This window comes from Garra rufa, chromosome 2, assembly GCF_049309525.1.
Source record: "Garra rufa chromosome 2, GarRuf1.0, whole genome shotgun sequence".
In the NCBI taxonomy this organism is placed as follows: domain Eukaryota; kingdom Metazoa; phylum Chordata; class Actinopteri; order Cypriniformes; family Cyprinidae; genus Garra; species Garra rufa.
Window position 1 is genome coordinate 30620897 of NC_133362.1, and position 14973 is coordinate 30635869.

General features: G+C 35.0%; 2 protein-coding genes across 3 annotated transcripts in view; one reads left to right on the plus strand and one right to left on the minus strand.

Moving 5' to 3' along the window:
* abcg8 (ATP-binding cassette, sub-family G (WHITE), member 8) lies at positions 1 to 12737 on the minus strand. 2 transcript variants are annotated; one of them, XM_073834082.1, is made up of 13 exons: positions 12561 to 12737; positions 12026 to 12127; positions 10517 to 10664; positions 10191 to 10429; positions 9970 to 10102; positions 6910 to 7179; positions 6667 to 6829; positions 6064 to 6183; positions 5788 to 5987; positions 5617 to 5693; positions 1488 to 1755; positions 1274 to 1401; positions 1 to 1193 (listed from the first exon to the last, which is right to left on the minus strand). In XM_073834082.1, exons 1-13 carry the CDS (start codon positions 12624 to 12626, stop codon positions 1056 to 1058), a joined length of 2052 nt encoding a protein of 683 aa, XP_073690183.1. In that variant the 5' UTR covers positions 12627 to 12737; the 3' UTR covers positions 1 to 1055. The 2 variants fall into 2 exon arrangements, with proteins under 2 accessions (XP_073690183.1, XP_073690182.1); XM_073834081.1 differs by having other exon boundaries at positions 6064 to 6186.
* The window catches only part of abcg5 (ATP-binding cassette, sub-family G (WHITE), member 5), an 18073-nt gene continuing 15833 nt past the window's right edge, over positions 12734 to 14973 (plus strand). Inside the window, exons 1-2 of the mRNA XM_073834083.1 lie at positions 12734 to 13051; positions 14798 to 14919. Coding sequence (XP_073690184.1) covers positions 12897 to 13051; positions 14798 to 14919 — 277 coding nt within the window. The 5' untranslated portion in view covers positions 12734 to 12896. The remainder of the gene's footprint in view (positions 13052 to 14797; positions 14920 to 14973) is intronic.

Genomic DNA, 14973 nt, shown 5'->3' on the forward strand with positions numbered 1-14973 from the left:
TGGTTTTGATTTATTTATTTTTTTTTCTCTTATGGTTGTAGTTTGTCTCTCTCTCTCAGACTCAAATGTTTTCAAAGTGATTCTGCATTAAAAATATGACAATAGACAAGTGAAACTAAATGAATATATCCTAGCGTGTTGATCATAATGTTGCACCAGTGCAGTGTCTATATTAACATTAAAAAAAAAAACATTTAAGTTTCTAAATCTTTAACAAAGCTTTCAAAGCTCCTGTAGTAGTACAATGAATAATATTGAATAATAATATTATTCATACAAAAATATGATTTACAAAAGATAAAACATAAATGAAATCTACATTGCTGTGGTAAATTTGTTGAAAGGTATCTACCAAACATGAGCTCTGCTGGTTTACCAGAACCATAAAACAAGTAATTAAGTAAACTCCAAAGAGTGTGGAAACCATAGGGTGGAAACATAATACATTACTGCCATCCGGCGGCAGTTAGTGGTACTATAATGTTATATTTGACTAATATACATATGTAGTCAAACCAAAATTCATTTAGACACCTTCAACATTTCTCACATTATCAGTTTATTCGCTATAGTTTAGAAAATGCTAATAAAATATGACAAGAACTCAGAGTTAAACTGTGACAGAACAAATTCAAGAAAGGTATGTAATGAATCACAATGAACCAAAAATTCAGACAACTGTTAGTATGACAATATTTTACACAACTATCAATTATTTGTTGAGCAATTACCAAGCAATGCGTTATTTTGTTCAATCTGTGGTGTAAAAAGTTCGCATTAGCAATTAAAGAAAAAAACATGGTCAGGTCAAAGTGTCTGAATAATTTTTGGGCTCAAATTTTACTGGTAGTCCACTGTATTAAGAATCCTCTCTTACATAAATGAACTATGGTGTCCTGCACCCACTAGTAAAAAAAAAAATATCAAAAATCATATCTGGTGTCTGAATAATTTTTGGTTTGACTGTTTGTACTCGATTGTTTTGGAGAGAGTCATATTTGGACTTGACAACTAGAGTTGGTATATAGGGTCTGGTGATGGATACTTTGTCCTCCTCACCAATCCTGACTAGATTTCTGTTTAATGAATCTGAGTGACAGATAATAGAGCAGGATGAAAACCAAAGCGACTGCAATAAGCACCAGGTAGCTAGAATACAGTGGATACTGGTTCATGTTCATCATCTCCACAACCTGAAAGCAAAGTTGAACATTTTAACTGAATGGATTCCATAATTACAAACCATATAGTTTTACATGTCAGCGTTCCTCACCTTAATACCATCAAATTCTAGAGTAAGGTTTCCAATTGTGATTGGGATTCTGGTCCCACGAAACTGAACCTGCAGCATTCCATCAAAACCCCAGCGCATGAACGATATGTAAGAGAACCAAGACGCCACTGTTGGTGATAAAAATCAATGTTACTTTACAGAATCCTAGCAGATTTGTATTTATTGGAAATAAAGTGCACAATGATGTTTTTACCCAGCCACATGTTTTCCAGACTGATGACAAAGCCAGCAGTCAGGTAGAAGACTGTGAAGAGTGCGTTGCCCATGAAAGATGAAGTCTGCAATGTTGGCAGGGCTGCCGCCACAAATAGTGCCATGCAGCGACTACAATACACCATCAACCACACCAACAAGAAGTTGAGCAGGAAGCGGTCAGGAGCGCTGTTGAGCCCAGCCAACCAGTAGATGGGCACACCGTATACCAGCGTGAAGGCACAGTGCTCTGGCAGCTCGCCCAGGACCTGAAAGAGACAAAGGAGCTTGAAGTATCTCATTTAAAGGATTAGTTCACTTCTAGAATTTAAATTTCCTACAAGATGTTTGTGTCCTTCTTTCTTCTTTCACAAAGACATTACGTTTTAGTAAAGAAAGCATTTTAGGATTTTTCTCCATAGTGGACCTCTATGATTCCCAACGGGTTGAACTCCAAATCGCAGTTTCAATGCAGCTTCGAAAAACTCGATCCCTGCCGAGGAATAAGAGTAGCCTATTATCTATAAAACTCATTGGCCCGGTTTCACAGACAGGGCTTAGACTAAGCCAGGATTAGGCCATGGTTCAGTTAGGACATTTAAGTAATTTTTATAAACATGCTTAGAAAAAAAACATTACTGGTGTGCATCTTGAGACAAACCAAAGGCACTGATGTATTTTAAGATCAATCAGTGCAATTTTATTTCAGTTGAAACAGCTCAGACTTACATTTTAAGCCTTGTCTGTGAAACCGGAGGATTGTCTTTTTCTAAGAAAAATATAAATTTATATACTTTTTCACCACAAATGCTTGTTTTACATTAGCTCGACCTCACGTATTACGTTATAGGGTGATACGTCCTCTTTTCCCAGGAAATGTCCTCTCTTTGAACTTAAAAAATGCGTCCGGCCGGGATTCATAAATCGCCCAAAATTCGCCAGGATTAGGCGTTTGCTTTCTACAGTCGCCATTCATTGCGTGCGTTTTTGTATTGAAGCCTTCCGTGGGATGGTTTTCTTAATCTCGCTCCTGCAAACATTCTAATATTGAATGTAATTTTCGCGCTATCAATATGCGGAGTATGTAGGGTTGCCAAATCCGCATTTTTTTCCACGGAACTGGGCTGATTTTAAACTGTTGCGGCGGGTTGATTTTCTCCCGTGTGTTAAAAGTTTAAAATATTGCATGAATTCTATTTGACTGAAATGCTTGTATTGAAACATTTTGCATTCTACCTGTGATAAAACTGTGGTAGATATTAGTTTTGTGAAGGATGGTAGGAAGTTTAGCTGTGTTTGTGATCAATCTCCATAACCGTGACTGTAATTTTGGTATGGAAATGACATTTTGATACCAAAACTAGGACCCCAACCACCCCCCCTGTCCTACGTCCTCTTTTTTGAAAACTAAATATGGTCAAGCACCTATGATGTAGGTGGAAGTAGTACCGACCCAGGTTTTTCCAAGCAAATGTTTTCTGAGAAAATTAGTTTTTCACCCTACCCTACCTTTATTAACCAAAGTACACAGAGGAAGAACTAACCACATGTGACCTTTTCAACGTAATCACATAATGCGCTTGTGCAAGACAAGCATTTGTGGTTAAAATATACATACAATTTTATTTTATTTTAGAAAATGGGCGATGGTTTGACTAGATAAGACTCTTATTCCTCGGCTAAGATCGTGTAGAGCCCTTTACTGAAGCTGCAACTTGAAAGTTGTAACCATTGGTAACCATAGAAGTCCACTATATGGAGAAAAATCCTGGAATGTTTTACTCAGAAAACTTAATTTCTTTGTGACTGAAAAAAAAGAAAGACATGAGCATCTCGGATGACATAGGAGTGAGTGAATAATCAGGACATTTTTATGCTGGTGGTGAACTAATCCTTTAACATCAAGAGCTGACAAAGTCAGACTGACAAAGTCCACTGGACAAACAGAAGATAATATTGAACTCATGGCCTTTTCTTGTCATGTCACTCACCTTTGTGATCAAATATAACTGATGTTCAAAAGTTTCTATCACTGGAAACATTTGTTTACTAATAAATAGAATGGTTAAAATCTATAAATTCAAAAGATTGATAAATGACTTTATTTTTTTAAATAAATCACTTTAATACAGTACGTTCAGACATTAATATAGAGTAAATATCGCTAGCAGTGTTTCATTCAGTGTCATTTATATTATAGTATTTAATAATATTTAGGATTTACTTATAGTTTTAGTTTCATATTATTTTAACTCAAGTTTAGTTTTTATTAGAATATAACTTCAAGTTTTTAAGTTTAAGCTAAACTTAAACATTTTAGGCACAATATGTATTTTTTGGATTAAAATATCCAAAAACCACTAGAAAAGTGTTATATATTTTGTTGACTTGTGTACTTATATAAATGATTAAATGCCGATGCGTCACATGCCGATGACGTTAAACACCTTCGATTTTCTAACACCAAAGACGCTTTATTTTTGTTAAGAGTTGTATTAGACAGGTAACGAACGCACAGAATAGCATTATAACAGAACTTTCAACACACTCAAATGTATCTAGTATGGTAAAACGCTGTTTTACCCCACATACGCATGACTGGATGAAGCGGAAGTGGTCGACTGTGGCATTATAAAAGCTATGCTCCTTTCAAGCTGTGTGTCACGTTTGTCTCTCATTAGCAATCACTCCTTGTTTTGCTTCCACGACTTTCAGCCCCACCCTGCTTCATACTACAGTGAGCTTAATAGGTCTTTAATACAGTAGCTCATCCATGGCCAAGTCCCGCTGTGAGGATTAAGACAACAACTCCCATGATTCCACACTCAATAACGGTGTCATCAAACTATGCCTTTGTTTCATTGTTTGTTTTGAATATGCGCTCTCTAATGGCGAAAATGACATATTGTGCCTTTAATAATTTTTTTTTGTGTGTCTTGCTTAACAAAAACTATTTTTAATAGTTTTAGATTTAGTTAACTGTAACAACTCTGTTGTTTAGTCCCTTAATTAATCAGTTTGTTTGAACAAAATGGTTCAGTGAATGATTCAAAAAAGAAATTAAAGTGATAGTTTACCCAAAAATGATTTACTCCCCCTTAAGCCGTCCTAGGAGTATATGACTAACTAAAAAATAAAAAAATGTCCTGGCTCTTCCAAGCCTGAGATTTTGAGATTGAGATTTTGAAGTCCAATAATGTGCATCCATCCATAATAAAAAGTACTCCACGTGACTCAGAGGGGTTAATAAAGGTCTTCTGAAGTGAATCGATGCGTTTGTGTAAGAAAAATATCCATATTTAAAACTTTTGTAAAGAAAAATGTAGAAGGACTTTGATATAAACCAAGAGGAGGCTTTCCTTTGCTGTAAACTTTTTTTTTTTTTTTTTTTTTTTTTGGCGAGACTAGCATATTCTTACACCAAGCCTAATTTCTATGTCATCTGCTGGAACGCCACTTTCTTGTGACCAAGCGTACGAAAGTTAGTGAAAGCTAGAGATTATGGTTTATAAAGTTGTAAATCAGGATGTTTTTCTTACACAAACACATCAATTCACAGAAGGCTGTATTAACCTCCCAGAGCCCTGTGAAGCACTTTTTTTGATGGATAGATGCACTTTATTTTGCTTCACTTGCTTCAAAATCTCAACAGTCATTTACTGCCATTATAAAGCTTGCAAGAGCCAGGTCATTTTTTAATATAATTCCGAACTTTTGTCTGAAAGAAGAAAGTCATATACACCTAGGATGACTTGAGGGTGAGTAAACCATGGGGTTATTTTCATTTTTGGGTGAACTATTGCTTTTCACCACCTGCTTATTGCCAACTGCTGGCATTACAATATAACTGAAAAATCCCAACCACTAAAGCACAAACTGACAGTCTGTCTGGAACATTTAATTACGGACAAGTGGAATGATAAAAACGGTGAGCTCTGCACAGCCAGTCAAAACTCTTTTTACAAAACATTTCTCAAAACCTAATCCAAAAATCTGATTAACTGTTTTTTCTCTGTAACTATACATTCATTTAAAATATTAATTATATTATGAAGTTTACAGTGTCCTAAAGGTCTACATGTTGACACTACTGTCAACCATGAAGCTCTTACATAAAGCAGTTTATTTACCTTGGCAAAAAAGTATGAGGTGACTGAGTACATGCCGTCTTCCAGTTCATGATAAAGCATGGCTCTTTCTGAATGACCTGTGACAAAAAAAAAAAAAAAAAAAAACATATCACACTGGACTCAGAAGACACCAAAACCATAAATCTGTGAGTAAATCTGTCATTTACTCACACTTTGCAATGACGTCCAGCACCACAGCAAAGGGTGTCAGAGCTCCAATCATGTAGAGCAAAGCCACTGTATCTTGGGCAGAAAGACCCTCATCCCCAGCCCCGAAATAAAGGAAACCGATGAGCAGTGACATGAGCAAGGATTCCAAACCATGAACCACCAACGTCACCAGGTCCCGGAAGTCATTAAATACCTGCCGTCTGAACAAAAAGACAGGGGTGTAATGGAAACAGCTTTCAGGAGATGACAATAAAAAGTGTTTTCCAGTTTATTTACCTGATTAGGATTGCAAACTGTTGCAATTTTCCCGGAAGGCGATCCTTCTGTTTGGAAACTGTGATTACTGATTCCTTCTTTGAGACGGGAGGAACACTGCTGGCCGCATCATCTGATCTTCTGCTTTTTATTTTCATTAATACAGTATATGAGGTTATTATAAATGATTGACGAAAGCTTCAGTGTGAAGGAAGAACAAATATGTGGGACCACAAAACCAGTCTTAAGTAGCACAGGCATATTTCCAGCAATGGCCAAAAATACATTGTATGGGGCAAAATTATCGATTTTTCTTTTATGCTCAAAATCAATATAGGATATTAAGTAAAGATCATGTTTCATGAAGACATTTTGTAAATTTCCTACTGTGAATATATTAAAACTTAAGTTTCGATTAGTAATATGCATTGCTAAGAACTTTATTTGGACAACTTTAAAGGTGATTTTCTTAATATTTTGATTTTTTTGCACCCTCAGATTCCAGATGTTGTTGTATCTAGCTTAGTTATTCAGCTTTCAGGTGATGTATAAATCCTAATAAAAAAAAGTTACCCTTATGACTGGCTTTGTGGTCAAGGGTTACAAATGATTATTAAAATTTACCTTTGAGGGGCATCCAGTGCCTGAGAACCGCAATCTTCTGATTTCCACATGAAATCCTCTGTGTTCCTCACCTTGTCTATGAACTGGCCTGCTAATATCCTGGCTTTCTCCAAACATTGTGCTTCAAGTTCAGGACTGCGCCGATCAATGCTTATCAAGTCCACTGCATGAGAATTTCACAGTTCAGACACAACAACTGTATCACATGCTCAACTATAGACATCAGTTCTCTGTCCCACTTACCGTAGAAATCAGAAGGGTTGCAGTATCGTGGACAAGGGTACCCAAGAGAAGTAAAGTAAGGTACCATGTCCTTCGCCTGACCGCAGTACACGGCTGAGCCAGAAGACAAGAGCACTACTAGGTCAAAGAGCTGAAAGATATCTGAACGAGGTTGATGGACTGACAGCAACACCAGGCGGTTCCCTCGAGCCAGACGGTACAATGTAATGACCAAATTATGGGCTGTGAAGCTGTCCAGACCTGAAGTAGGCTCATCTAGGATAAGAATACCTGAAAACACATCAAAATGTATAAAACATAAGAAAAATCATGGTTTTGACCAATACTATTTTAATTAAGATTAAGATATTATTATAGTTTTTATTAATATTTTTATTTAAATTTTAGATACATTTTTAGCAATTTAATCATTTTTATTGTGTTTGTTTTACTTTATTTTAGTTCATGTTCATGTAATTTTTTTAGGTTTTAGAAATCTGCATGAGTGGATTGAAAAAAAAAGAAAAAAAAGAAAGTTGTTCCAAACTTGGAGGAAGTCATTACATTTTATTATTTCCTGATCATTTTATACTTTTATTTTATTTTTCAATTTTTTTTTGTAATTTCAATTTAGCTCCTTCTTTTACTGCAATCTTATGTTCGATTCTCCAGTAGGTGGCAATAAAACTAAAGTCAAATTCATTAAGGATTCGTTCAAGTGAGGAACGCCATTATCGTGTGCTTTGGCTGTATGACGGTCGAAAATTGACAAAACAACAGTCAATGTGATGTCTAAAAAGTAAGTTACTTTCTAATAACTTTTTGTTCATTGAAATGTTGCAAAAAATAATATCACACATGACTAGAATGTTTTCACGACCCGTCATCAGTTGGCCATATTGGCGGTACAGAACGTAAACAATGCCACTGAACCAAACTTGAACTCGCATATTTTGCTGATTGCTGCTGAAAATGGTAAATTATTGTCATATTTTGGGCTGTACTAATCGGTCAGAGCTGGACTGGGAGAAACATTTGGAGTACTATAAACTGCCAAAAGTTAACAAAAGATAACAAATCAAGTAGAAGAGTGCGAAAAACAAAAGGAGTTTGTGGTTGGCCAAACTGAACCAGGATTTCCAGGGCAAGAATCTTGACAACATTTAGTTAGTTTGTTCTTATCATTTCCAGTCAGATACGTGAAATATTAGGATAATATCTTAATAAGTTCTGCTCATACATATCTTTACCACCTATGAACTTTAGTTTGTCAATATATTGTGCCCTTTCCTGCTTCTCTATACGATTTAGCAGCTTCCACATGTTTTTTCCATTGTTTAGACAGCATATATACAGTTAAGTTGAGGTCAAAAGTTTACACACACCTTTCAGAATCTGCAAAATGTTATTGTTTTACCAAAATAACAGGGATCATGCAAAATGCATTTTATGTTTTTATTTAGTAGGCCCTACTTACCTGAATAAGATATTTCACATAAAAGATGTGTACATATAGTCTACAAAATAAAAAAAAGTTGAATTTATAAAAATAAAATTGCTGTTTTTTTTGTTTTGTTTAGTGATTCATGAGTTCATGTGTCTATTGTTTGTCCTAAACAGTTAAACTGCCTGCTGTTCTTGGGAAAAATCCTTCAGGTCACACAAATTTTTTGTTTTTTTTTTGTGTATCTTTTCACACTGAGGACAACTGAGGGACTTATACACAACTATTACAGAAGGTTCAAATGCTCTGCTCACTGATACTTCAAAAGGAAACACAATGTAAACACAAGTCGGGGGTTAAACTTTTTGAATTTGAAGATCAGGGTAAATGTAACTTATGCATTGGACATAGGCTAATCAAAATAGTCGAGACATTTATTAGGAATACCATTTTCTTAACAATTAAGATGCTGCATGTGTTTATCTAGTCTAAACGAAGTGTGCGTCCCGACTTTCCCAACAAAAATCCCACCCCCTCTCAGAAAATACATAAAACTGACATGACTGAGCTATATGCATTTAAAAGTAGCCTATTAAAATGGTACAATGGCATTGCTCAGTTCAACGTGTTGGGAAATCGGGCATTTTGTCCCGCGTCAGCATTTATTCAACAGTTAATAACGCTCAACATTCAAAAGGTATATTATTCAGCCAATAAAGTGTAGGTCTATGCATTTCATAGAAAATTGTGTCAAGTACGGTTTAATTGGTATCTTTATTTCAAACGACCTGACCGACCGCGACCCGAATATCATTAAAAATATTTTTGGATGACTCGTAACCGCGGGTAACCGCTCATTTTGGATCAACCCGCGCATCACTGCACTGAATCAAAACAACATTGTGTCGCCTTTGATACTAGGAACTGAGGTGGGTCAGACCCGGCATATTTTAGGACGGCTTTTATGTGGCATTGCGTCTTTACACTGAATTCTGAGCAGACACAGACCTACTTTACAGCCGCCTTCAATCGGCTGTGTAAAGGTGCCATAAGAAAAATGTACACATCTTCATTCTGTTCAAAAGTTTACACCCCTGGCTCCTAATGCACTGTGTTTCCTTCTGAAGCATCAGTGAACGTTTGAACCTTGTGTAATAGTTGCATAAAATAGTCCCTCAGTTTTCCTCAGTGTGAAAAGATAGATATCAAAATCATACAGTCATTGTTGGAAAGGGTTCAAATATACAAAAAGGCTGAAAAACCAAAGAATCTTTGGGACCTGAAGGATTTTTCTGAAGAACACCAGGCAGTTTAACTGTTCAGGACAAACAAGGGACTCATGAACAACTATCACTAAACAAAAAAAGACAGCTGTGGATCATTCAGGTAACAACACAGTACTAAGAATCAAGCATGTGTGTAATTTTTATAAATTCAACTATTATTTTCTCTTGTGGACTATATGTAAACATCTTTTATGTGAAATATCTTATTCAGGTCAATACTAAATAATAAATAACATGCATTTTGTATGATTTTGGTCAAATAATTAACATTTTGCAGATTCTGCAAGGTGTATGTAAACTTTTGACCCTCGACAGTAAGTCTTCATTGTTAAAAAAAAAAAAAAAACTCACCTGGATTCCAGAGTAGCTGTACAGCGATGCTAACCCTTCTCCTCTCTCCACCGGACACCCCCCTCACATAGTCGTTCCCCACACGCGTGTGCGCACACTGCCTCAGACGCAGCTCCGCAATCACATCGTCCACCTGTGAAGGTCAAACAAACACTTGAGAGGAGATGTTCATTACCTTTGACTGGTTAATTATGTAAGCAACCATGATCTCAGTTGCTCACCCGCTGATCTCTCTGTTCCTGGGTGAAGTGCGCAGGCAGCCGCAGTTTGGCCACAAAAGCCAGTGTCTCTCGTACCGTGAGATGCGGTAACAGACGGTCATCCTGCCGCACATGAGCAATGCATTTTTTCACCAGGGAACGTGTGGAAGGTTTCCCGTTGATCAGAATCTCTCCTGATTTCATGGTGCCGCCCTCATCTCGACATGTTATGATGTCCAGTAAGGAGGTCTTCCCACAGCCTGGAACCAAAACTTAGTTTCTTTCTGGCTTTCTTAATGCTTTTATTCACTTGTTTAAGAATTCTGCACATATAATGTTAGACATACCTGAGCTGCCAATGACAGCAAGCATCTGGCCACTGTGAACATGTAGGTTTAGGTCCTTTATGACTGTTTGCTTGTTGCTGTGCATCTCCCAGGGCATCTTAAACTCTGACAGTCTCTCATACCAGGGAATCTGTGCTGCTATGTCCACCTGTGAGAAAATATAAATGGATATCACATTGTATATTGGCCTCAAAAAGTATTTGGGCACTTAAAAATGTTTGAAAGTCATTGCAAAAGATGTGGCTGAGGTCTTCAGACTTTTTCAGACCAAGGATCACTTGATTGACAGGTACACCTGCATACTATAATTAATAAACTCGAAACGTAATTTGTGAGAGACAATTTTGTTGGACTTTAGCTTCTTATCTTTAGCTTTGGTTGTAAAATGATTGCATTTGGTTGAAGTAAGAGCTCAATATTGTATTTTTGTCTTACACTACCAGTCAAAAGTTTTTGAACAGTTAGATTTTGAGTGTTTTTTAAATAAGTCTCTTATGCTCTCTAAGCCTGCATTTATTTGATGCAAAATACAGCAAAAGCAGTAATATTGTGAAATATTTTTTCTTCAGTGTCAGATGATCCTTCAGAAATCATTCAATATGCTGATTTGCAGTTCAAGAAACATTTTTATTATTATTATCAATGTTTAAAACAGTTAAACAAATATTTTCATTATTCTTTGATGAATAGAAAAATCCAAAGTTCAGCATTAATCTGAAATAAAAAGCTTTTGTAACATTATGCACTATACCATTCAAAAATCTTCAGATTATAGAAGATTATAGAAATTAATACGTTTATTTAGCAAGGATGCTTTAAATGATCAAAAGTGATGATAAAGACATTTATAATGTTACAAAAGATTTCTGTTTTTAGGTAAATGCTGTTTTGAACTTTCTATTCATCAAAGAAACCTGAGAAACCTACTCGGCTGTTTTCAACATAATAATAATAATAATAATAATAATAATAATAATAATAATAATAATAATAATAATAATAATAATAATAATAAATGTTTCTTGAGCAGCAAATCAGAATATTAGAATGATTTCTGAAGGATCATGTGTTATTTTAAATAGCAAAAATATGTCAAATTTGACTGTTTTTGCTGTATTTAAGATTAAATAAATGCAGGCTTGGTGAGCAGAAGAGACTTATTGAAAAAAAAACATTAAAAAAATCTTACTGTTCAAAAACTTTTGACTGGTAGTGTATTTTAGAAATTTCACAAATATTTTTAGATCAAACATTAATTTTCAGACCCCCCTATTAGACACCAAATATCAAAGTGACATCTGCTTTTCTCTGAAATATTCACTTTTTCAGCGAGAATATCACTTTGAAAAGTGTTTCTTTTTCTTCTCTTTTTTTCTTTCCTCCTTTTTTTTAATAAATGCCACTTGTCTTTATGTAAGTCTTATATCCAAATTTTTTAAATTGATGCTTATGCGTTTTTTTTTAGGATTAATTTATTGAAAATGGAAAGAATACAGACTGAAGACTGACCTCATAGTTGAGATTTCGGACTTCCACTTGATTGCGACCTCCACTGTAAGTAAAATACAGACTGCTGTCCTCCTCTGGAGATGAGAAAAGTATGTCCTGATCCTGTGTTTGTAGAGACATAATAAAGAGCGAATTTCACTTACAGTATAATAACTTACAGTACAACACAATCATGTACATTTAATAAAATCTTTGCAGTTATTATTGGCATTTTTAGTCAGTACTTTAAGTTTGAGGCTTATCAGGGTTAATTAAGATTACGCTGCTCATAAAGTAACAGTCACAATTTATTTATCAGATTTATCAAATGTTAACAGATAAGAGAATTGGAGTCTTCTATATGGTTCAGGGTCCATTTTTGCAACAGAGCCACCCTGAATGAACCTGACTAAAATCAATAGAATATAAATACTTTTGTTATGATGTGAAAATGCAGACAACAGTTATACAATGAAAGCAAAATAAACATCCTCTGAGTATAGTGTACATTTTTGTATCGATTGCTTGTGTAGGTCTCAGTTCATGGTGAACTCACCCTGTTCTGTTTGTCATTTGTAGAGCCGAAGCTGTCTTCTGAATGGAAAATACTCTGGTGTGACATGGTGGATGTGGTAGAAGGGGGTCTGTGCCCCACTGGTCTGCTGTCCCGCTTAGAGAAGTACCTGCTCCTCTTGTTGTCCTGGAAAAAACTGAGGAAAAGTGGCAGAGAAAAGCGACTATATAGCAAACGGTGCAAAGTTCCACTGATAAGCGTCACTGTTTATGGTTCCAGCTTCATCAGTGCAATATGAGCTGGAGTGTTTAGACAGCAGTAGACGTGGATCTGTCACATTGAGAATATTAAAGTTAGTGTGACCATCGATGAGAGACAATGAGTCAGTTATATTCAATGCAGGATGTTTTTCAGAATAATGGGCCAAGTGGATCTTTCAAGATGGTGTCAGAGATGGGAATGTCCCAAACAAATCCAGACTACGTTGGTTCATCGTGTAGCCTGACCGTCAAAAATGTGTCCTATACTGTGAGGTGAGAGTACAGCATTGAAATGAAAGCAGTTAAATGGGTGATTTTGTGAGAGCTTGTTAATGTGGTAAACCTGTTATTAAGTTCTTATGAACTGAAAATCTTTGAAAACATGTTTTTATTTCTAGCACTAATTTATGTTAGACAGACAACTCCACGTGATACATGCACTTAACCAAATAGATGTTGTACTTTAATACAAATGTCAATATTTTAGAGCTTAAAGAGTAGTTTTCTAATGCTCATTCTTTTAATATACAACTCGACATGCAGTTAGTTTCACAACAGTATTTTTGAACCCCCCCAGTAAAACCTGAAACCTGAAAGGATCACAATTTTATTTATTAAAATGTATTTATTAATCTAAACAGAATGTCAAAATCAAGGTATTTTAAATTAAAACTGTTTTTATGTGCTGAAATGTTTACAGATTTCAAAATTTCAACAAATTTACATTTCTGGAATGCTTATTGACAGCAACATCAGCTACATTACTGGTATCACATACGTTAAAAACATTAAAAAGAACAGCATTTATTTAAAAGAGATATATTTTGTAACAATATACAATACTGTTCAAAGTTTGGGGACAGTCAGTTTTTTCTTTCTTTCTTTCTTTGAAAGAAATTAATACTTTTATTTAGCAAAACGTGTTAAATTGATATAAAGTGATAGTAAAAACTTACATTGTTAGAAAATATTTATATTTTGAGGAAATGCTGTTCTTTTTACCTTTTTATTCATCAAAGTATCTTGAAAAAAGTATTACAGGTTCCAAAAAAATATTAAGCAGCACAACTGTTTCCAACATTGATAATAAATTTGTATATTATAACGATTTCTGAAGAATCGTGTAACACTGAAGACTAGAGTAATGGCTGATGAAAATTCAGCTTTGCATCACAGGAATAAATTATATATTAAAGTATATTAAAATAGAAAACTTATTTTGAATTGCAATAATATTTTATATTATTGCTTTTTTCTGTATTTTTGATCAAATAAATTGCACTTTGATTAGCATAAGATACTTCTTTAAAAAAACAATAAAAATCTTACTGATCCCAAACATCTGAGCAGCAGTGTGTATTAATTTTCTCTGCAAAATTAAGCAAATCAAAGGCTAGATTTATCAAAGTTATCAGCATATTACAGTCTTAAGCATGCAGTTAACATGAAATGATCAGAAAATACAGGTTTAGATGGTGTAAGCAATCAGAAATGTTCTCATCAGCGGACTGTTATTAATCTTTGTTACTTTTTTGAAGTTTCATACAAATACTGATACACTAAAAACCATATATGTGACCCTGGACCACAAAACCAGTCAAAAAACCATCTGAAAGCCGAGTAAATAAGCTTTTCATTGATATATGCTTTGTTAAAATAGGACAATGTTTGTCTGAGATACAACTATTTGAAAACCTGGAATCTGAGAGTGCAAAAAAATCGAATTATTGAGAAAATCGCCTAAAAAGTTGTTCAAATGAAGTTCTTAGCAATGCATATTACTAATCAGAAATCAAGTTTTTATATATTTATGGTAGAAAATGTACAAAATATCTTCATGGAACATGATCTTTACTTAATATGCTAATGATTTTTGGCATAAAAGAAAAATCGATCATTATGACCCATACAATGTATTTTTGGCAATTGCTACAAATATACCCGTGCGACTTAAGACTGGTTTTGTGGTCCAGGGTCACATATTTCATAAACATTTTTCTTTGCTCATGTGTGTTACAGTGAACGTGTAGGACCTTGGTGGAACCTTTCGTCTTTCAGAAAAAAATGGACAAGGCAAATACTGAATCAAGTGTCATTTCATGTGGACAGTGGGCAGATAATGGGAATTTTGGGAAATTCAGGTAAGTGACACATTTCAGGATGCCATTGTGATACAGTCTAAATATTTAGCTACA

Bases quoted from the DNA above. Each gene is read 5' to 3' on its own strand.
- abcg8 (XM_073834081.1), bottom strand. From the start codon at position 12,626: ATGTCACACCAGAGTATTTTCCATTCAGAAGACAGCTTCGGCTCTACA. The intron at 10,665-12,025 runs GTCAGTCTTCAG...ATTTTCTCACAG, and splicing joins TCCGAAATCTCAACTATGAG to GTGGACATAGCAGCACAGAT. The intron at 5,988-6,063 runs GTAAATAAACTG...CTTTTTGTTCAG, and splicing joins CAGTTTGCAATCCTAATCAG to ACGGCAGGTATTTAATGACT.